This window comes from Opisthocomus hoazin, chromosome 12, assembly GCF_030867145.1.
Source record: "Opisthocomus hoazin isolate bOpiHoa1 chromosome 12, bOpiHoa1.hap1, whole genome shotgun sequence".
NCBI lineage: Eukaryota > Metazoa > Chordata > Aves > Opisthocomiformes > Opisthocomidae > Opisthocomus > Opisthocomus hoazin.
The window spans coordinates 29,845,116-29,860,186 of NC_134425.1; the positions used below are offsets into that span (position 1 = coordinate 29,845,116).

At 38.3% G+C, this 15,071-nt stretch overlaps 1 protein-coding gene across 5 annotated transcripts in view; it reads right to left on the reverse strand.

Annotated features, from left to right (window-relative positions):
* SLC7A6 (solute carrier family 7 member 6) overlaps positions 1-15,071 on the reverse strand; it is a 30,403-nt gene that overhangs the window by 14,577 nt on the left and 755 nt on the right. For 2 of the 5 annotated variants that reach the window (XM_075433671.1, XM_075433672.1), the window contains exons 2-5: positions 8,424-9,690; positions 4,513-4,638; positions 2,576-2,720; positions 606-729 (exon numbers count right to left, since the gene is read on the reverse strand). In XM_075433671.1, the coding sequence (XP_075289786.1) occupies positions 606-729; positions 2,576-2,720; positions 4,513-4,638; positions 8,424-8,955 (927 nt within the window). In that variant the 5' untranslated portion in view covers positions 8,956-9,690. The remainder of the gene's footprint in view (positions 1-605; positions 730-2,575; positions 2,721-4,512; positions 4,639-8,423; positions 9,691-15,071) is intronic. The other 3 variants (XM_075433674.1, XM_075433675.1, XM_075433673.1) reach the window with 2 other exon arrangements.

Here is a 15,071-nt window from a genome sequence, read left to right on the forward strand (position 1 = left end):
AACATGTTTTGACCAGCTTTTACTTTAAGAAGCCTATATATTTTAACTGGATTCAAACTTCCATCCATATACAAAAATAAATAATTTCAAAATATGAGAAGTTGTTGGAATTAATACAATGTTGGGAAGACAGTGATTTAAGTTATTAAAAAGGACACACAAAGCTAAACTTTGTTATAGCTGAGCTGCAACACAACCATTTACAGATACTCATTGCACCAATTATTAGCTCAACAGAATGTAGCTCAGTGCACACTGCTCTGCATACCTCTCCAGCTTTCTACATACTGCAGCATGAAGGAACATACCAATGAGTCTAATTTAAAATCAGCTTAAAGTGCACAAGTCTAATTAGGGTCTTCACAAAATACATTAACAAAATGCATCTTGTTTTAATAAATCTGGTAATATATTATCATTATACACGATTTCATTAACTATTTTTCTATTTAAGATTAAATTATTCATGATGAGTTGTTCTGTCCTCCTGTATTCTGTGAAGTATTACAATAAACTAGGGATTTTTTCTGTTTTGTTCCTCAAAACGAAACGCATCCCTAAAAGGTGAAAAATTACTAACACAAAGTACCATATGGTCAACTTACCACTGCCACAGCATCACTAGAAAGAACGGCATCAACATCCAGCACTGTATAGTAAGCTATATTGGTCATAATATAGATCACAGTCACAATTGGCATAGACACTGCAATAGCCAGTGGCAAGTTCCTGTAAGACAAAAAAACCCCAAAACCCGTAACTCAGGAAAAAAAAAAAAATGTCATTAATAACAGAATAAACTTATTTATTTGCATTCTTTACCTTAGCGATAAAGGGTATGAAGACAGAATAAAAATTTCAAAATAGGTATCTCTGGAAGAGTTTGGTTTCTTTTAAAACTACAAATTCTAATATAGAATGGAAAAAATAGTATTTTTTGCAATAACTTAAAACCCAAATTATATGTAAAAAGGGATTCTATACAACCGTTCTTCTAGTACCCTAACTTCAGGGTTTCCAGATCAGTAACAACAGCCTTCAAATTTATATGCTTTAAATTATTTCCTACTGGTCATATTAATTACAACAACTAGAACCCAAAGGGGCAGAGCTCTGAGTCACTGGGGAATGGTGCTGTTCTTCTAGCATCTACTTCTGGAACTGATGTACTAATCCAAGCCAAACCCCTGATCTTCTCAACTGCACGCATCACTGCGGAGAACAAGCTAATTAGGCTGCGTAACTGCAGAAACTAGAGATGCAGAGGGCAGATCCAAAAATGCTACACAGCTGTGAATCTTTGGATGTGATCTATCTTACTAGCAAACACATGCCTAGAAAGTAGTACAAAAAAAGTCTAGAGTAACATGAAAACACTGCAAACCTCTAGATGTAAACAGATAAGACAATTTAAAGCCGAGATAAACTCACAGCCCTGAGTCTGCAGCTCCACAGGGAGAAACTCTGCAGAGCAGAAGAAAACTTTTAATTTTAGGCTCTGGCTTTTCTCAGCCTTTTTCTTTCCCCAAATCTTGCAGGGATATTCAAGTGTCTCAAAAAGGAAAGCAGAACTGACAGTGTTACTCTCGCATTTGCCCAGTTTGAAATCAAACATGACATGGTGACATGGATGAGTATTTGCCATGAACGTTATTATGTTTTATATGAATGTTATATATAGTTTTCCAATAACAACAACAAAGTCCAACAAAGCAGGAAAATTAAACCCACTTTGGAAGTTTCCTCAAAAATTTCCTGAAGCCCAGAACTCCAGCTGGGTCTGTCTGATGCTGTGGAAGCAGAAAAACAAACACACACCACACTGCCTCCATATAAATCAGTAAATTAGTAGCTGGGAGCTCTGACTCTGCTTCCAGGTTGCACTCACAGTAAAAGATGCGTGAACCTCAGTGCAGAGAAGAAAGAATTTGAAAACCATTTATAAATGAATTCATAAATGTTATGCAATATAACAAAAAGCTAAAATTACATTTTAAGGACTTTGCATCACCCAAGATTAAAGCCAAGGGATTTTTTCAAATTTAATTTGTGGACTGCAACTTTCTTTATCTTTCAGCTGTAGCAATCTGAGTTCTTGCTTATAATAGGAAGTAGAAATGATCAAATGGGATTCTACTTTTAACATAAAAGGTGTCTGCTTACAGACTACCGACTGAACAAGATTAGTCAGTCACACTTTCAGAGCATAAATGCATGGAAAAGATAACATTTTTAAATATGAAATCAGAATTATTGCACAGATGAACACAGCACAGACTACACTTATGTAACTATTTCATTGCAATATTGTAATTATTGTAATTAATAGTAGCAACATCTTGAACTGAAAGCTTATCTAGCACTGAATATAGCATCCTGCTGTATGACTGGTTTTTTTCCTCCACTTTTAATGTAGTTTAAAATTAGTAAATATTCGCTGGTGGTTGTTCACAGCCTTACCATTTAAGTATAGAGCAGTTCTACTCATTTCTGTACAGGCTCAGAAATCATTACAGACAGCCACAAAACAAGCATCTTGGTAACTATACAGGTTTAGAAAGTTCAAATCGTTTACCTTTCTGGGTTTTTGATCTCTTCCGTTACAAAATTGAGCGTATCCCAGCCAGAGTAAGAGAACAAGGCAGAATAGAGTGCAAGGGAAATATTTCCGATATCAAAAGAGGATCCCTCAAAAGAGTTCTCAAAGTGCGATGAATGTCCTGTGTGTGGAAGAGATGCAATGAAGTACAGGATAATAAAATCCAGCAAGTAATTTTTGTCAATTTGGCACACAAATACAAAAAACCCTCAGAAACCCTAATTCCTTCAAAGCTGCTTATTAAGCCCTTTTTCCAATTCTACTCTGTGCTTCCGCTATGACAATAAGCATGGCATTTAAACTACTAACAATTACACTCTGTGGATGATACTCTTGTACAATTAAACCCCTAGTTTGTCCACAATGGCACAAAAAGTTCAGTAACATTAAGTTCAGACTAAGCTACAAACACCTGGCAACAACAGTACGCAGGCTAAGGGTATTTTTTAATAACACATATAGTTATAAAATAATCCACTCTATCCTTCTATATCTTTTTAAATTTTCATTTAGTCTATGCAGAAAACAAAGACTACAGTTGATTTTAAATAACTGTGACAAAAAACCCAACCAAATGGATGTTTACGTTTAAGCTATTAAAAATAGAAAACTGAGAACAATTAACAGAACATAAAATACTATTGTTACTTGAGATAAAATTTTTCTAAGCTACGAGAAAAACTGTATGGTTTTTTGCTGCACCGTTTGGGAGAACTTATGATATCTTTTGACTTCAGGCAAGTCAATACAAGCTCATCAACGCCAGGTTATATATTCAGACTATTTTATATATACAGACACATACACAAAACCACCAAATACAGAAAGGTGAGTTACTATGTAACTCCAAAATATGCCCCCTGAAACACTGAGACTTCATCAAAACTGGCCAGGCAAACATTTGAGGCCTCTAAAATATCTTCACTTCTTTCAGTTTTTTTATCCTAATCAGTCATTGCTATTCCATTGGCACAGAGTGAGGCAGAGGAACTGCTGAGTTAGAGAAGGGAGATAATGTGGTGAACAAGCTCAGTGACTACAAAACAAGGGATGGGCAGATGTGCTAAGGATTAAACACTCCAGAATGGTGCTCACATACGCATATTCTTGTTCCCTTCACAATAATTGCCTTGCTTATGGACTTTCAACAATAACCAGTTAGAGCAAAGGACATAAATTGCCAGATTACCAGGGAAAGACCTTTATGACAGGTTTTGAAAGTAGGGTAATTTGTTTAAATTCTCCCCAAAGGAAGGGATAGGAACAAAACTTTCGGTTCAGAATTCCTCTAACTTGAAGGCACAATGTCCAAAATACACACAAATTTAAAACAACAAAAAAAATCCAAAACCCCAGCAACTTTCTAGTTCTCGACAGCTATAAAAGAACTCTGGACCTGAGCAAAAACAACAAGAGCTGCTGTTTCACAAATCTACTTGCATGTTCTTACAAATCTATTTTTACTTTAAGTTCAGTCACTTTCAGACTTGCACAAAATTCATTTTGAAAAAAAAAAAAAAGCACAAAAAAACCCCACAACAATTGATCTCACTGTAAAGTATGTTCCTTACAGAACTTTACAGCTTTCTCCACTCCCATTGTATTTTGCTAGCTCTGTATTTTGCTGTTTTCGTTTCCTTTATTATTCCATACTGCAGGCTGTAAATTGCACAACATTGCTGAGCCATCAGTTGCTTTCTTTTACCCAGTTCGAAGTCAACTGCGATAGGATAGCTTCTCATGATATAGTGTCATGATAATGCCCAACATTGGTATTATAGGTGTTTTCAAAGTGGCTAGGTTACGCTTGTACTACGGCATTTTATAACTCATACAGAGGTATTTTACAGTCTTTAGACCAATTACTGTTTAACTGATATATACAAACCTTTGCTTTCATTTGACAAGCTTACCCTGGCATATTTTAACAATTCCAGTTATGATGATGACAATAAGAGCAGTGACTTTAGCATAAGTAAACACATCCTGGACCCGTGTTCCCCATTTAACGTAGGCACAATTTATAAATGTTAGAAGACCTGTGGGAAGGAAGGGGAAGAAAAAAAGAAAAAAGAACAAAATGAAAATACTATTTAAACAATATTCAGTTTGATTCATTTTTCAAAGATTTTAAATTATAATCTAAATATGCATTTACCTGTTATACTAATACTTAGGTTAAATTAAGCAAAATACACTGGTACTGAAAATGCACTGGTTTAAACAAAACAGTAGGAAACAGATGTTCTAAATACACTCTTTCAAAAGATGGAAGGAAAGACCCACCCTGCTTACATGCCCTTTTTCCTAATATTACCCCTCATCAGCGGCACTCTGCAACTATACTGAAGCTAAAGAAACCATGACATGAAATAATTCATTTAAATGCATCAATATTGTCCTGATAAATGAAAGATTATTTAGAAATTCCTTTAGGCAAACATATCAAAACAGTGTTTGAAAAGTTTTTTTAATCCTTCCTTGCTAGGCTAAGGGCGACTTCAGCATCCATGGAGTATTTGCTATACTGAATAAGGTCACAGGACACTCAATACTCTTTTCCAGTTGTATTAAACTGTATTACTAAGTGAGGTTAAAATAGATCTGACCAAATAACATGCATCACAGCTAATGCAACATTAATCTGGATTTTTAAGAAATGGCAGTAAGCAATGAGTATTCTGAGTATATTTCTCCCTGTGCCCCAGAATAAATCAGTGTAAGACCTATTTCACAACATTTAATGGAACTTGAAGTAAGACTTTCAGATTTCACAAATACTTTAGTAACAGTGGCTGACTAAACTTACTCACATGATCAACTTCCCCAACAAACACTCTTCAAGCTATTGTTGAAATAGACTGTTCTCACGGCTCTCAACATTTTGCTTTTGCATTTATTACTTTTTCCTCAAGTGGAGAGCCAGACAACCTCTGCCTGAACTCAAATGCTGAATATGTACAGGATTCAGTATTTTCAGTATTCTTTATTGAACAAAAAACACTAATTTTTCTTATCCGGATTGTCATTACATTATTGATTCCAACCCAGAAGTTTAAATATTTCCCCCAAATCTCATTTTCTTCTCTAGCTAGAAAAAAGCTGTTATATTCTACTGTACTTTTTATGTCCAAACAATTCCCTTGCACTATGTTTTTTAAATATGCACATAAAATAAAAGTTCAACTTGATTGTTTAGGGAGTAAGGTAGTAGAGCAAATCAAAATGAAATTTAAAAGTGTGATAAATTATTTCCTTTCCCATAATCCAAGAATAATTTATTAAGATAAAAATGCACTTAGCACAGTTACCAAACAAAAAAGTAATAATTTTTAAAAAGATAACAAAAGAAAGGTAATGATCTCAAAAGGATGGCACTAGTACACTAGACAGTCTGGCCAAGTGGAATAGCAGAACAAGGTTCCATTGAGCTTGCCAAGATGAGGGGGAAAAAAACCAGTTGGATCAAATTTCAAAAGTCAGGACTGCTGCAGCTCCCAAAGAGCCCTCAGAAAGAAAAAACAGCTCTGCTTGGTCTCTTATCTTCAGTATTAATCCATGGAGTATTTTCTTGCAGGGTTTGTCTTGGCCATTGATTTTTCTTTTTTAAAGCGACTTTCATTGGGAGCAATTATTATTAACTCCTTCTTTTAGTGAGTTAGGGCTTGGTCTCTACTTCAGGTGAAATGCTACTCTGTCTCTGCTATACTAAAAGATACAAAACCAGAGATAAAAAAGGAAAGATAATCAAGAATCTGAACAAGTCACATCCCCTCCCTCTTTCTTTTTTAGTAAAAATGTCATGTTTTCTTCAACTTAATTATCATTTAGCAACTTCAGTTCCTGCAAACTGTCAAGTTTAGTTCTGCAGCACCAGATCCCACCCCCATTTCCGAAATGAGTGGCAAAGTAATGCTGTAAAACACTAAGACGGCTCTTATGCTAGATCTAGTACTGTTATTACCACAGTTTAAAAAAAAGCCAACAAAAAGAAACCCACCCATTCTCACATACAGTCTATACCTAACCAATGTTTAGACTTCCATTCCCAGCAACTTCATTAGTAAAGCATTAATCATGTCCAGAGGCAGGGATTTGACACACAAGCTCAGCCCGGTCAGGCCAGGGAGAAGTGTAGACTTTAACAGCAACAGCTACATGAAGTTGTGAAAAAGGGGTGAGAGTCTCGGCACTGACGCCTACAACAGGGCAGAACAAGCGTTTAAACCATAAAATGTACAGTTCAAGTAAGTTGTTCATCTGTGTGACAGTGATCTTGCTGGCACATGTCTCCACTAAAGAAAAAGGTGCTAAAATCCCCTCTCTTAGCAGCAAGCGTAGAGGACATCATCTCTTTGTCTTTTTACATCTACTATATAATCATTTGAATTGAATTACTTTGCCTTAATTTCTTGCTTTTTGATAAACTGCTGTTTGTAAGGGTTAACTCCCCTCAGATGCGAGACATTTCAAATGGAAGAGCAGATTCCTCCCCCACTCCTGAATTTGTGCCAGGATACCTTGGGACACTACCTGTTTAAGGCATATGAACATGACATTACAGGTCCTCCATTTCTTCCCTGAAGTTGTTGCAACATGTGGCCACACATCTGGGAGGGAGCAGGGTGACAAGCGGAAGGGAACTGAGTAAGCTGACAGATTTTTTGGAAGAGGTTTGTGATTATTCGTTCCCCTACCTGGACCTGGACCAGCACACTGGCATTTTCCCAACAGTAACAAATCAACTTACAAAAGGGGAAGGGGAAGCTATAATGTTCACAACTAGTTACAGAGGCCAAACATTTGAAACACACACCACTGCTCTCTGTCCTTACCCTCTCCTAGTCTACACAGGCAACTGCAAAAAGGAACATTACAGCCATTTCAATACACTCCCTGTTGCCTCAAAAAGGAACCAGCTAGGAGCGCATCTCCTCCCTGCAGCATACTGTTGTCAGCAAAAAAGCCCAGGTTCTGTGTTAGCTTTGTCATAAGAGCATCAGGTCAATAGGGATGGCAGATTCCACAGCACATGGTGATGGTGATCAGCCATGACGAAGGACGGCCATACAGACTTTCTGAAATACATTTTTCACTGTTTACTGGAAATCTAAAATACGTAAATAAACACTTTTAACAGGAAATACCTAAAATTAAATCAGACACACAGAGTACAATCATACAGTTTCATTTTCTTGATACAGCAGAACAGTCCTGATTTGAAGCTTGTGGACAGTATTTCCTCTATATTGACTAACAGAGCTGGCTATCTGATTACAAACATTTCAGTGTTTTATATGCACACAAAATTTCCACTTTTCAAAACAGCTTTACAACAGGTACTGTTGTACTGATATTACAGTTAATTACAAGCATAAAGAACAATCTTGAATGAACGATCTTTTGAAACCCTACCAGAGTAATTACTTAAGAATGGCTACATTAAGAAGCCATTGTAAATAAATTACAGCAGAATTTATAGCATAAGATCTATTCTGCAACAATTCTTAGACCACACCAAGCGTATCCTGAGGTTTGATTTAATGAACCTCTCTACAGGAAAACAAATGTTCCCCCCTCATTTTTCCCATGTCAGTAAACTTGGAAGAGTTAAATACCTTGTTCTGCTTCTGAATGAGAAAATGGTAATTCACTAAGCAAGTATCTGCAAGTTATTCATGTGATGGAAATTGTTCTTTTCCCCACTGTAACTCAAACTATTGCAGATTCAGTATGCAACAACTCTGAGACTTGGTAGGATTGGTTTTAATAAAGCTTAACCCTGGATAAAAAATTACCATAGTAAATTCCAAGAAATACTTACACTCACAAGCAGCTGCTATGAGACGGCAAGCCAAATATGGAGGATCACAAGAAGGGAAGAAAGGTTGAACTATGTAGTTAGCAAAGGTGATGGCAATAATCGCTTGACTAGTTGGCTCAACAATTAGGAGTGAGGTCCACAAACGAATAAAAGCAATGAAGCTCCCAAAAGACTCCAAGATATATGCGTAGCTGGCTCCTGACTTCTTAATAGTGGTTCCAAGTTCAGCATAGCAGAGGGCTCCAAAGACTGAAAAAATCCCTCCGATTGCCCAAATTATTAGAGACAATCCATAAGATTTGCTGTAGATGAGAACTCCTTTGGGAGAGACAAAGATACCTGAACCAATCATGTTGCCTACTATAAGGCTTATCCCATTTATCAAAGATATTTCTTTCTTCAGCTGCATTGTATTTTGGTTTCCATCCTGCATTTCACAGCTATCGCTTGGGTCTGTCCTGTCTGATTTACTGACGGGGCTATATTCAGCCAGTGAACTATGCGACTTCGTACAATCAGTCCTTTCTCCCATTGTGGAAATGCCGTGAATTCTCCACGACTCCAAATCACAACCTAAAACAAAATATAGACAGCTGAAATAATTATAAAATCTTTATCCCAGGACTTTCTTGCCAAACCTTCTTTCCACCTTTTTACCCTATGATTTACAAACATAAACTGAGAAATTCCCTTCTGTTACTTCGTATGTTTTCTTAGACAAAGGTAAATACATATATAGTTAAAATAAACAAAAAAACTAGCACACAGAGAGCAAGAGACAAATTCCAAAATAACTTCAGCTGAGAAAGGAACTTCTACCTTTGGAACAAAAGAAAAAAAAAAAAAAAAGGTCAAACACCAAAAAACCCCACCAAAACCGTAGGAAGGACAGAATTGAGGGATTCCAATGTTGAAAAGGAAGAAAGGATAGAAGCAAAGGGAGGTGATTTAGAAAAGCAAGCACTGTAAGACCAAGCTGGAAGTTCTCTAAGCATGAACACAGATGTACTGCAGTGCTAAAAAAAAAAAAAAAAAATCAAATTATTGTACTTGCACACGTAAGTTATGAGTGATCTGGTAAGAAGGCTGCACATTTTATTAACACAGTGAGGGCTCAGGCCAAGGGCAATACGAAGAGATACTTACTCCAGAATCCCCTTGATCCAGCTCTTGACTTTTAACTTGTACTACAGTTTGCTCTCTCCCCCCAGAATAAAACTGTTCCCAGTTCCCACTGCCTCATTTCTTGGAGTTATCTAAGTGTCGGCTGTACACGAAAAAAACCACATTTATTAGCAAAAGAATATACTGATAATTAGCAGTAATTCTGAATAAGACCCATTTTATAGAACTTCAAGTAAGAAATAATCTATTGAAGGAAGAGTCTTGTATGGAAACCAGCTTAAATTGCAAGTGTACTTTTGATTACTATGTTATCAGGTGCACAAAGAATAGGCCCTACATAATTACCAGAATGCACTGTCATTCATTTGCCCTGTCCCTCATTAAACCCTTAGTGTATATTTCAGCCATTTACTACAGAACAGAAAAATTAAAAAGTCTGGGTCAATCAGGATAAAGCAGCTGATCTAGCAAGGGGGCGAAAAAAAAGGTTTTGCAGTTTTTTGGGATAACACTAGTTTTACAAAAGGTTTTGTTATTCCAACAATAAACTCGTCAACTAAAAGAATAAAAACCCCGAGCATGACGATTTTGAAGGTCAGTTTGCAATCACTCAAACTGCCTATCACAGAAAGGCTTGGGTTGGAAGGGACCATACTGTGATACTGAACATGTCATTCCAGCGCCCCTACCATAGACAGGGACACCTTCCACCAGAGCAGGGTGCTCCCAGCCCCGTCCAACCCGGCCTTGAGCACTGCCAGGAAGGGGGCAGCCACAGCTGCTCTGGGCAGCCTGGGCCAGGGCCTCACCACCCTCATGGGGAAGAATTTCTTCCTTATATCTAATCTAAACCTATCCTCTTGCAGTTTAAAGCCATCACCCCTTGTCCTATCACTGCAGGCCCCTGCTAAAAAGCCTGTCCCCATCTTTCTTATAAGCCCCTTTTAAGTACTGAAAGGCCACAGTAAGGTCTCCCCGCAGCCTTCTCTTCCCCAGGCTGAGCAGCCCCAGCTCTCCCAGCCCTTCCTCCCAGCAGAGGGGTTCCAGCCCTTGGACCATTGCTGGGGCCTCCTCTGGTCCCGCTCCAACAGGTCCAGGTCTGTCCTGTGCTGAGGGCTCCAGAGCTGGACGCAGAACTGCAGGTGGTATCTATGCATCTAGCCACATATAAATATACAAGGTTTTGCTCATGCAGTTAGAGGCACACCTTTCTGGAGGGAAAACTTTAAAATCACACTCTTCCTTTACTGTAAAGCTACAGCACAGGAAATCTGACTTGACGTCCCTGAACTACAATAGTTTTAAAGATGTGGAAATTATAAAGATTATTTCAAATCAATAAAATGTAACTTCTGCTGCAATGGAGTATTTTTTTTTACTGAAACATTACATCATTCATCTCAAACTCATGAATGTCCTAGCTTTTTCCACATTAAAATAGAGACTGTGTTCTTTTAAATAATGCAAAAAAAAATCCACAAAACTTCAAAGAAGTACTTTAAAGATGGTTAATTACTAAGTACATATTTTAGCATTTATACATGAGTGAAGATCTTATCTAGCATCACACATACATCACAAGCCATCAAGTTTCACACTTTTAATTAGACTATAAATTTTGAACCCTCCAGAAACTAATCTCTGCTGTTTCAGAACTTCAAAGCTTGAGTGTTATACGGAGGCACCGCCAACAAAATTAAATTAATTAGGAGGGAGGGATCCACATAGTTTCTGCAGATGAGTGTGCCCAAAACTGAAAAGGAAAATGCAAGCAAATTCAGCTCACCAATTGTTAATAGTTCTCCTTATTATTTACTCTTCCATCTCTCTCATGTCATATTCATTTGCAACCACATACTGGCTGATTTTCTGTTACTGGTATAGCAGAGCTAAGTCTTCAAAAAGATATGTGGCCTATAAGCTTGTAAGATTATTTGGTTTGATTTACAAGAGAAAGTTCAGTTATTACTGTGTAAATGTAATGCAAATTACCACAAAAACCAATTGCAAATATGAAGCAATTATCAGAAAGCACAAATTTGTAAAACAGCAGGACAAATAGTTAAAGCAGATGTCTTCATGACTGATTTGACTATAAGACGTGGATTTACAGAACACTTGCCACCTGTAAAAATAACATTCAACTCCAAGTCTCTTTCATTTCTGTTTTGACTCAGACAGGACACTAGTTGCAAATGTATTTCAGAAGGCAAATCACTCTGGAGAAATGTCAGTGGAAAATATAACAATACTACAGCTATTATTATGACATCCAACTGCTAGTTTGAAAAAGTGCCATGTTCATTCTCAACCCTTCCAGCTAAAGGATAAAACCGAGTAATATATTAGGAATTGACTCAGCCATGGAAAACATTGTTTTGGTGATGACTAGACAGCTTTATGATTTCTTATGCCACATATCCTAATCCTCATTCCCATTTCTTCCTGAGCCTTCGTACCTTTCAAAGTACGACTTGTTCAGAAGCATACACATTACTTTGAATACTCCAGCATTCTGATGATTCGATTTGATTCAAATCAATTTAATCTTTCAAATCAAATCATATCTGATGTGTTCCCACACAGGCAGTTTTGCACTAAGAGTCACTGTGATTCACCTCATGGTCTGAAGTTCAGAGACACATTTAATTACCTGTAACTACAGGCCCTGTCACTGTTCAAATGCCTCCACCTCAATTAGCAGTACATGACTGCAGGTCTACACAATTTTGTTACCGATGACCTTGACTGTTTCTTGCCCTACTCTGCCCAGGAAAGAACACCCACAATTATCTCTCAACCTAGCTTATTTTGTCCCCCACTACTCTTTCTTCCTTCCGAGTCTCCTGCTTTTGTTATTCCCAACTTCAGGTATCTGCTGACAACTAGTATTCGCATGAAGCTGCGTGCAACAGCTCACTCCAGATCTGGCATTTAAGTCTCTTCTCTAACCTTGTTTTGTATCCTTAAAGGCTGCAGGACAGGAGTTGCTAATTTGCCCGAGTTACAGGTCTTATTAGACCACCTCTATGACAGAAGCAAAACTATTGGCAGGTTTTTTTCCTACAAGCACTTAACTTAATCGTAACTGGAACTAAACTCAGCAGCTTTGACCAACTGAAAAGACAAAAAAAGTACAAAGGAAGAGGGAGAGCAGGGACTAGAGAAAACTGAAGCTACGTCAAACTTCAGGATCAGCAATATAAAGAAAAAAACCCACATATATTAAAATCCACGATTCTCTCACAAGACCATTACTTTTGTGGAAACCGAAGGCAGGCTTGGAAGAGAAGAACCAGAGAGGAATAGTATGTTTTCTAACATACAACAATCCTGTAATACTGCAGCTAAAAACACCGTTAGAACAAACTCTAACGCTGCCAAAGCCTTGCCACAGGACTGCTACGGCTAATGCAGGCTTACGCTTTCACTCACGCGAACACGTGGATTTCCTCATCACTCACCCTTGTGCAATGCAAAGTCTTAAACTCTTGTTTTTGCTGATCGCTGCAGCTGTGAGGAATCTTTTTGCTGATATGCGTAAGATTTTCTACTGAAATGACACTGCCTTTGATACAGAAAGCTTCGATACGAAACCAGAACAGAGTGACCTGAAACTAGATCACTTTACCATCTCACCAGAAATATGTATTCTGATAAGGCCGTGTACCCAAGGAGCTAATGAAGGTTTAATGTGCAGTTAGCGAAGTACAAACACTGAGTTGACCCTCCTTTAAGAGGAGAGAAAGAGGAGCCATCTACCCAGATCCCCTCTCTCCCACTGAACAGGACAGCAGCTGACCTGCCATTTGTTCAACTTGGGGTGAACCTGTGAGCAGGTTAATGACTGATGTGAAATACCAAACTGCTAAAAGCTTACTATGTTTTGCTACAATACCCGCGCATTAGCAAAGATTTCTAGTGTTCTTGCCTTTGTCTTCCACAGCTGTCTTGATTGCACAAAACAGCTTGTTGTAACACAGCTTTACATACGTACTTTGACTATTCACATAGACCAGCTATAAAACTCTGAACACGACTGGCCCTTCGGGTAAGAGTCAAGATTGCCCTACACAGGCAAACAGCATGAAAGTCTTCAGGCAGTTAAGCACCAACAGAGCAAAGGTTGTAAGTCCCAGAAATGCCTATTCCTTGCAGTATATATATTTAGGCACCTCACAGTATGAACATTTAAGTGGGAAAGGCTTAGAGTTGTCTAGTATTTGTTTTTCTTGTTTCTGGTGAGAGAAGAATCTTTTCCCTGACATACATACAGTTAGCAGACAGGAAGCCCTTGCAACAAAAGCAGTTTCCAATGTAAAGATCTAATCTGTTCAGCCAAGTTTTTAGTGCTTACATACATAAACACACCATCTTTGGAGCTATAAAAAACAACATAAACCTTTGATCAAATAGAATTGGTTGTAATATCCGTTTTTTAAAAGAGGACAAGGTGTGTTTATCACGTAAAAGTGTATGAAAGAGAAGTTATTATGTCAATTATTCACTTGATAGTGTATCAGTGATGGCAGTAAGCCCTGACTATACACACCTGTGACACAGCTGCACAAGAGATGTTCAGCAAATACACCTACCACCCACATGTTCAGACAAATCCTAAATGAGACCACGGACATTAAATGAGGGGAAGACCTATAATCAGCTCACAAACAGATATTCAGATACAATGTCTCAGAAACGTTTCAAAATTTCCTGAAGTACCAATCCTAGACAAATGCATCTTCGTAATAGTAGCCTAGATTCTAACCAAGTCACTTTAAAGTTAGGGAACCATGCTAGCTACAAGTGGAAAATAACATGCCGCTATATCCTTCACACTTCTAATTTATTTCTATATTTCCAGAGGAAAAAATAGAAACAAGCTCACAACAGGGGACTTTGTGGTAAACAGCCTTAATTTACACAGAGGTGAGGCTGGGAGTGCACAAAGCAGCTGCAATGAGGGGAACATCTGGTGAGATTTATACAGTAAGCCCCAGGTAAATATAATTTATATTATAAATATCTGCAGGGTGGGTGTCAGGAGGATGGGGCCAGACTCTTTCCAGTGGTGCCCAGTGACAGGACAAGGGGCAATGGGCACAAACTGAAGCAGAGGAAGCTCCAGCTGAACATGAGGAAGAACTTCTTCCCTCTGAGGGTGACGGAGCCCTGGCCCAGGCTGCCCAGGGAGGCTGTGGAGTCTCCTTCTCTGGAGATATTCAAACCCTGCCTGGACGCAGTCCTGTGCAGCCTGCTCTGGGTGACCCTGCTTCGGCAGGGGGTTGGGCTGGGTGACCCACAGAGGTCCCTGCCAGCCCCGACCATTCTGTGAAAGGCAGAAGGGACAATAATAGAGTTTGTTGAAACAAGTTATCTTCTTTTTTTGTGCTGGGGCACAAAAGCATAAAAATCTCTCAACAAGGGGAAAAGGCACACGCTCACCCGCAAATCCGTACCCCTGTGTACTCTGGAGCAGTAACTTACTGCCACACCTAATTAGACTGTATTTAACACAGGTCA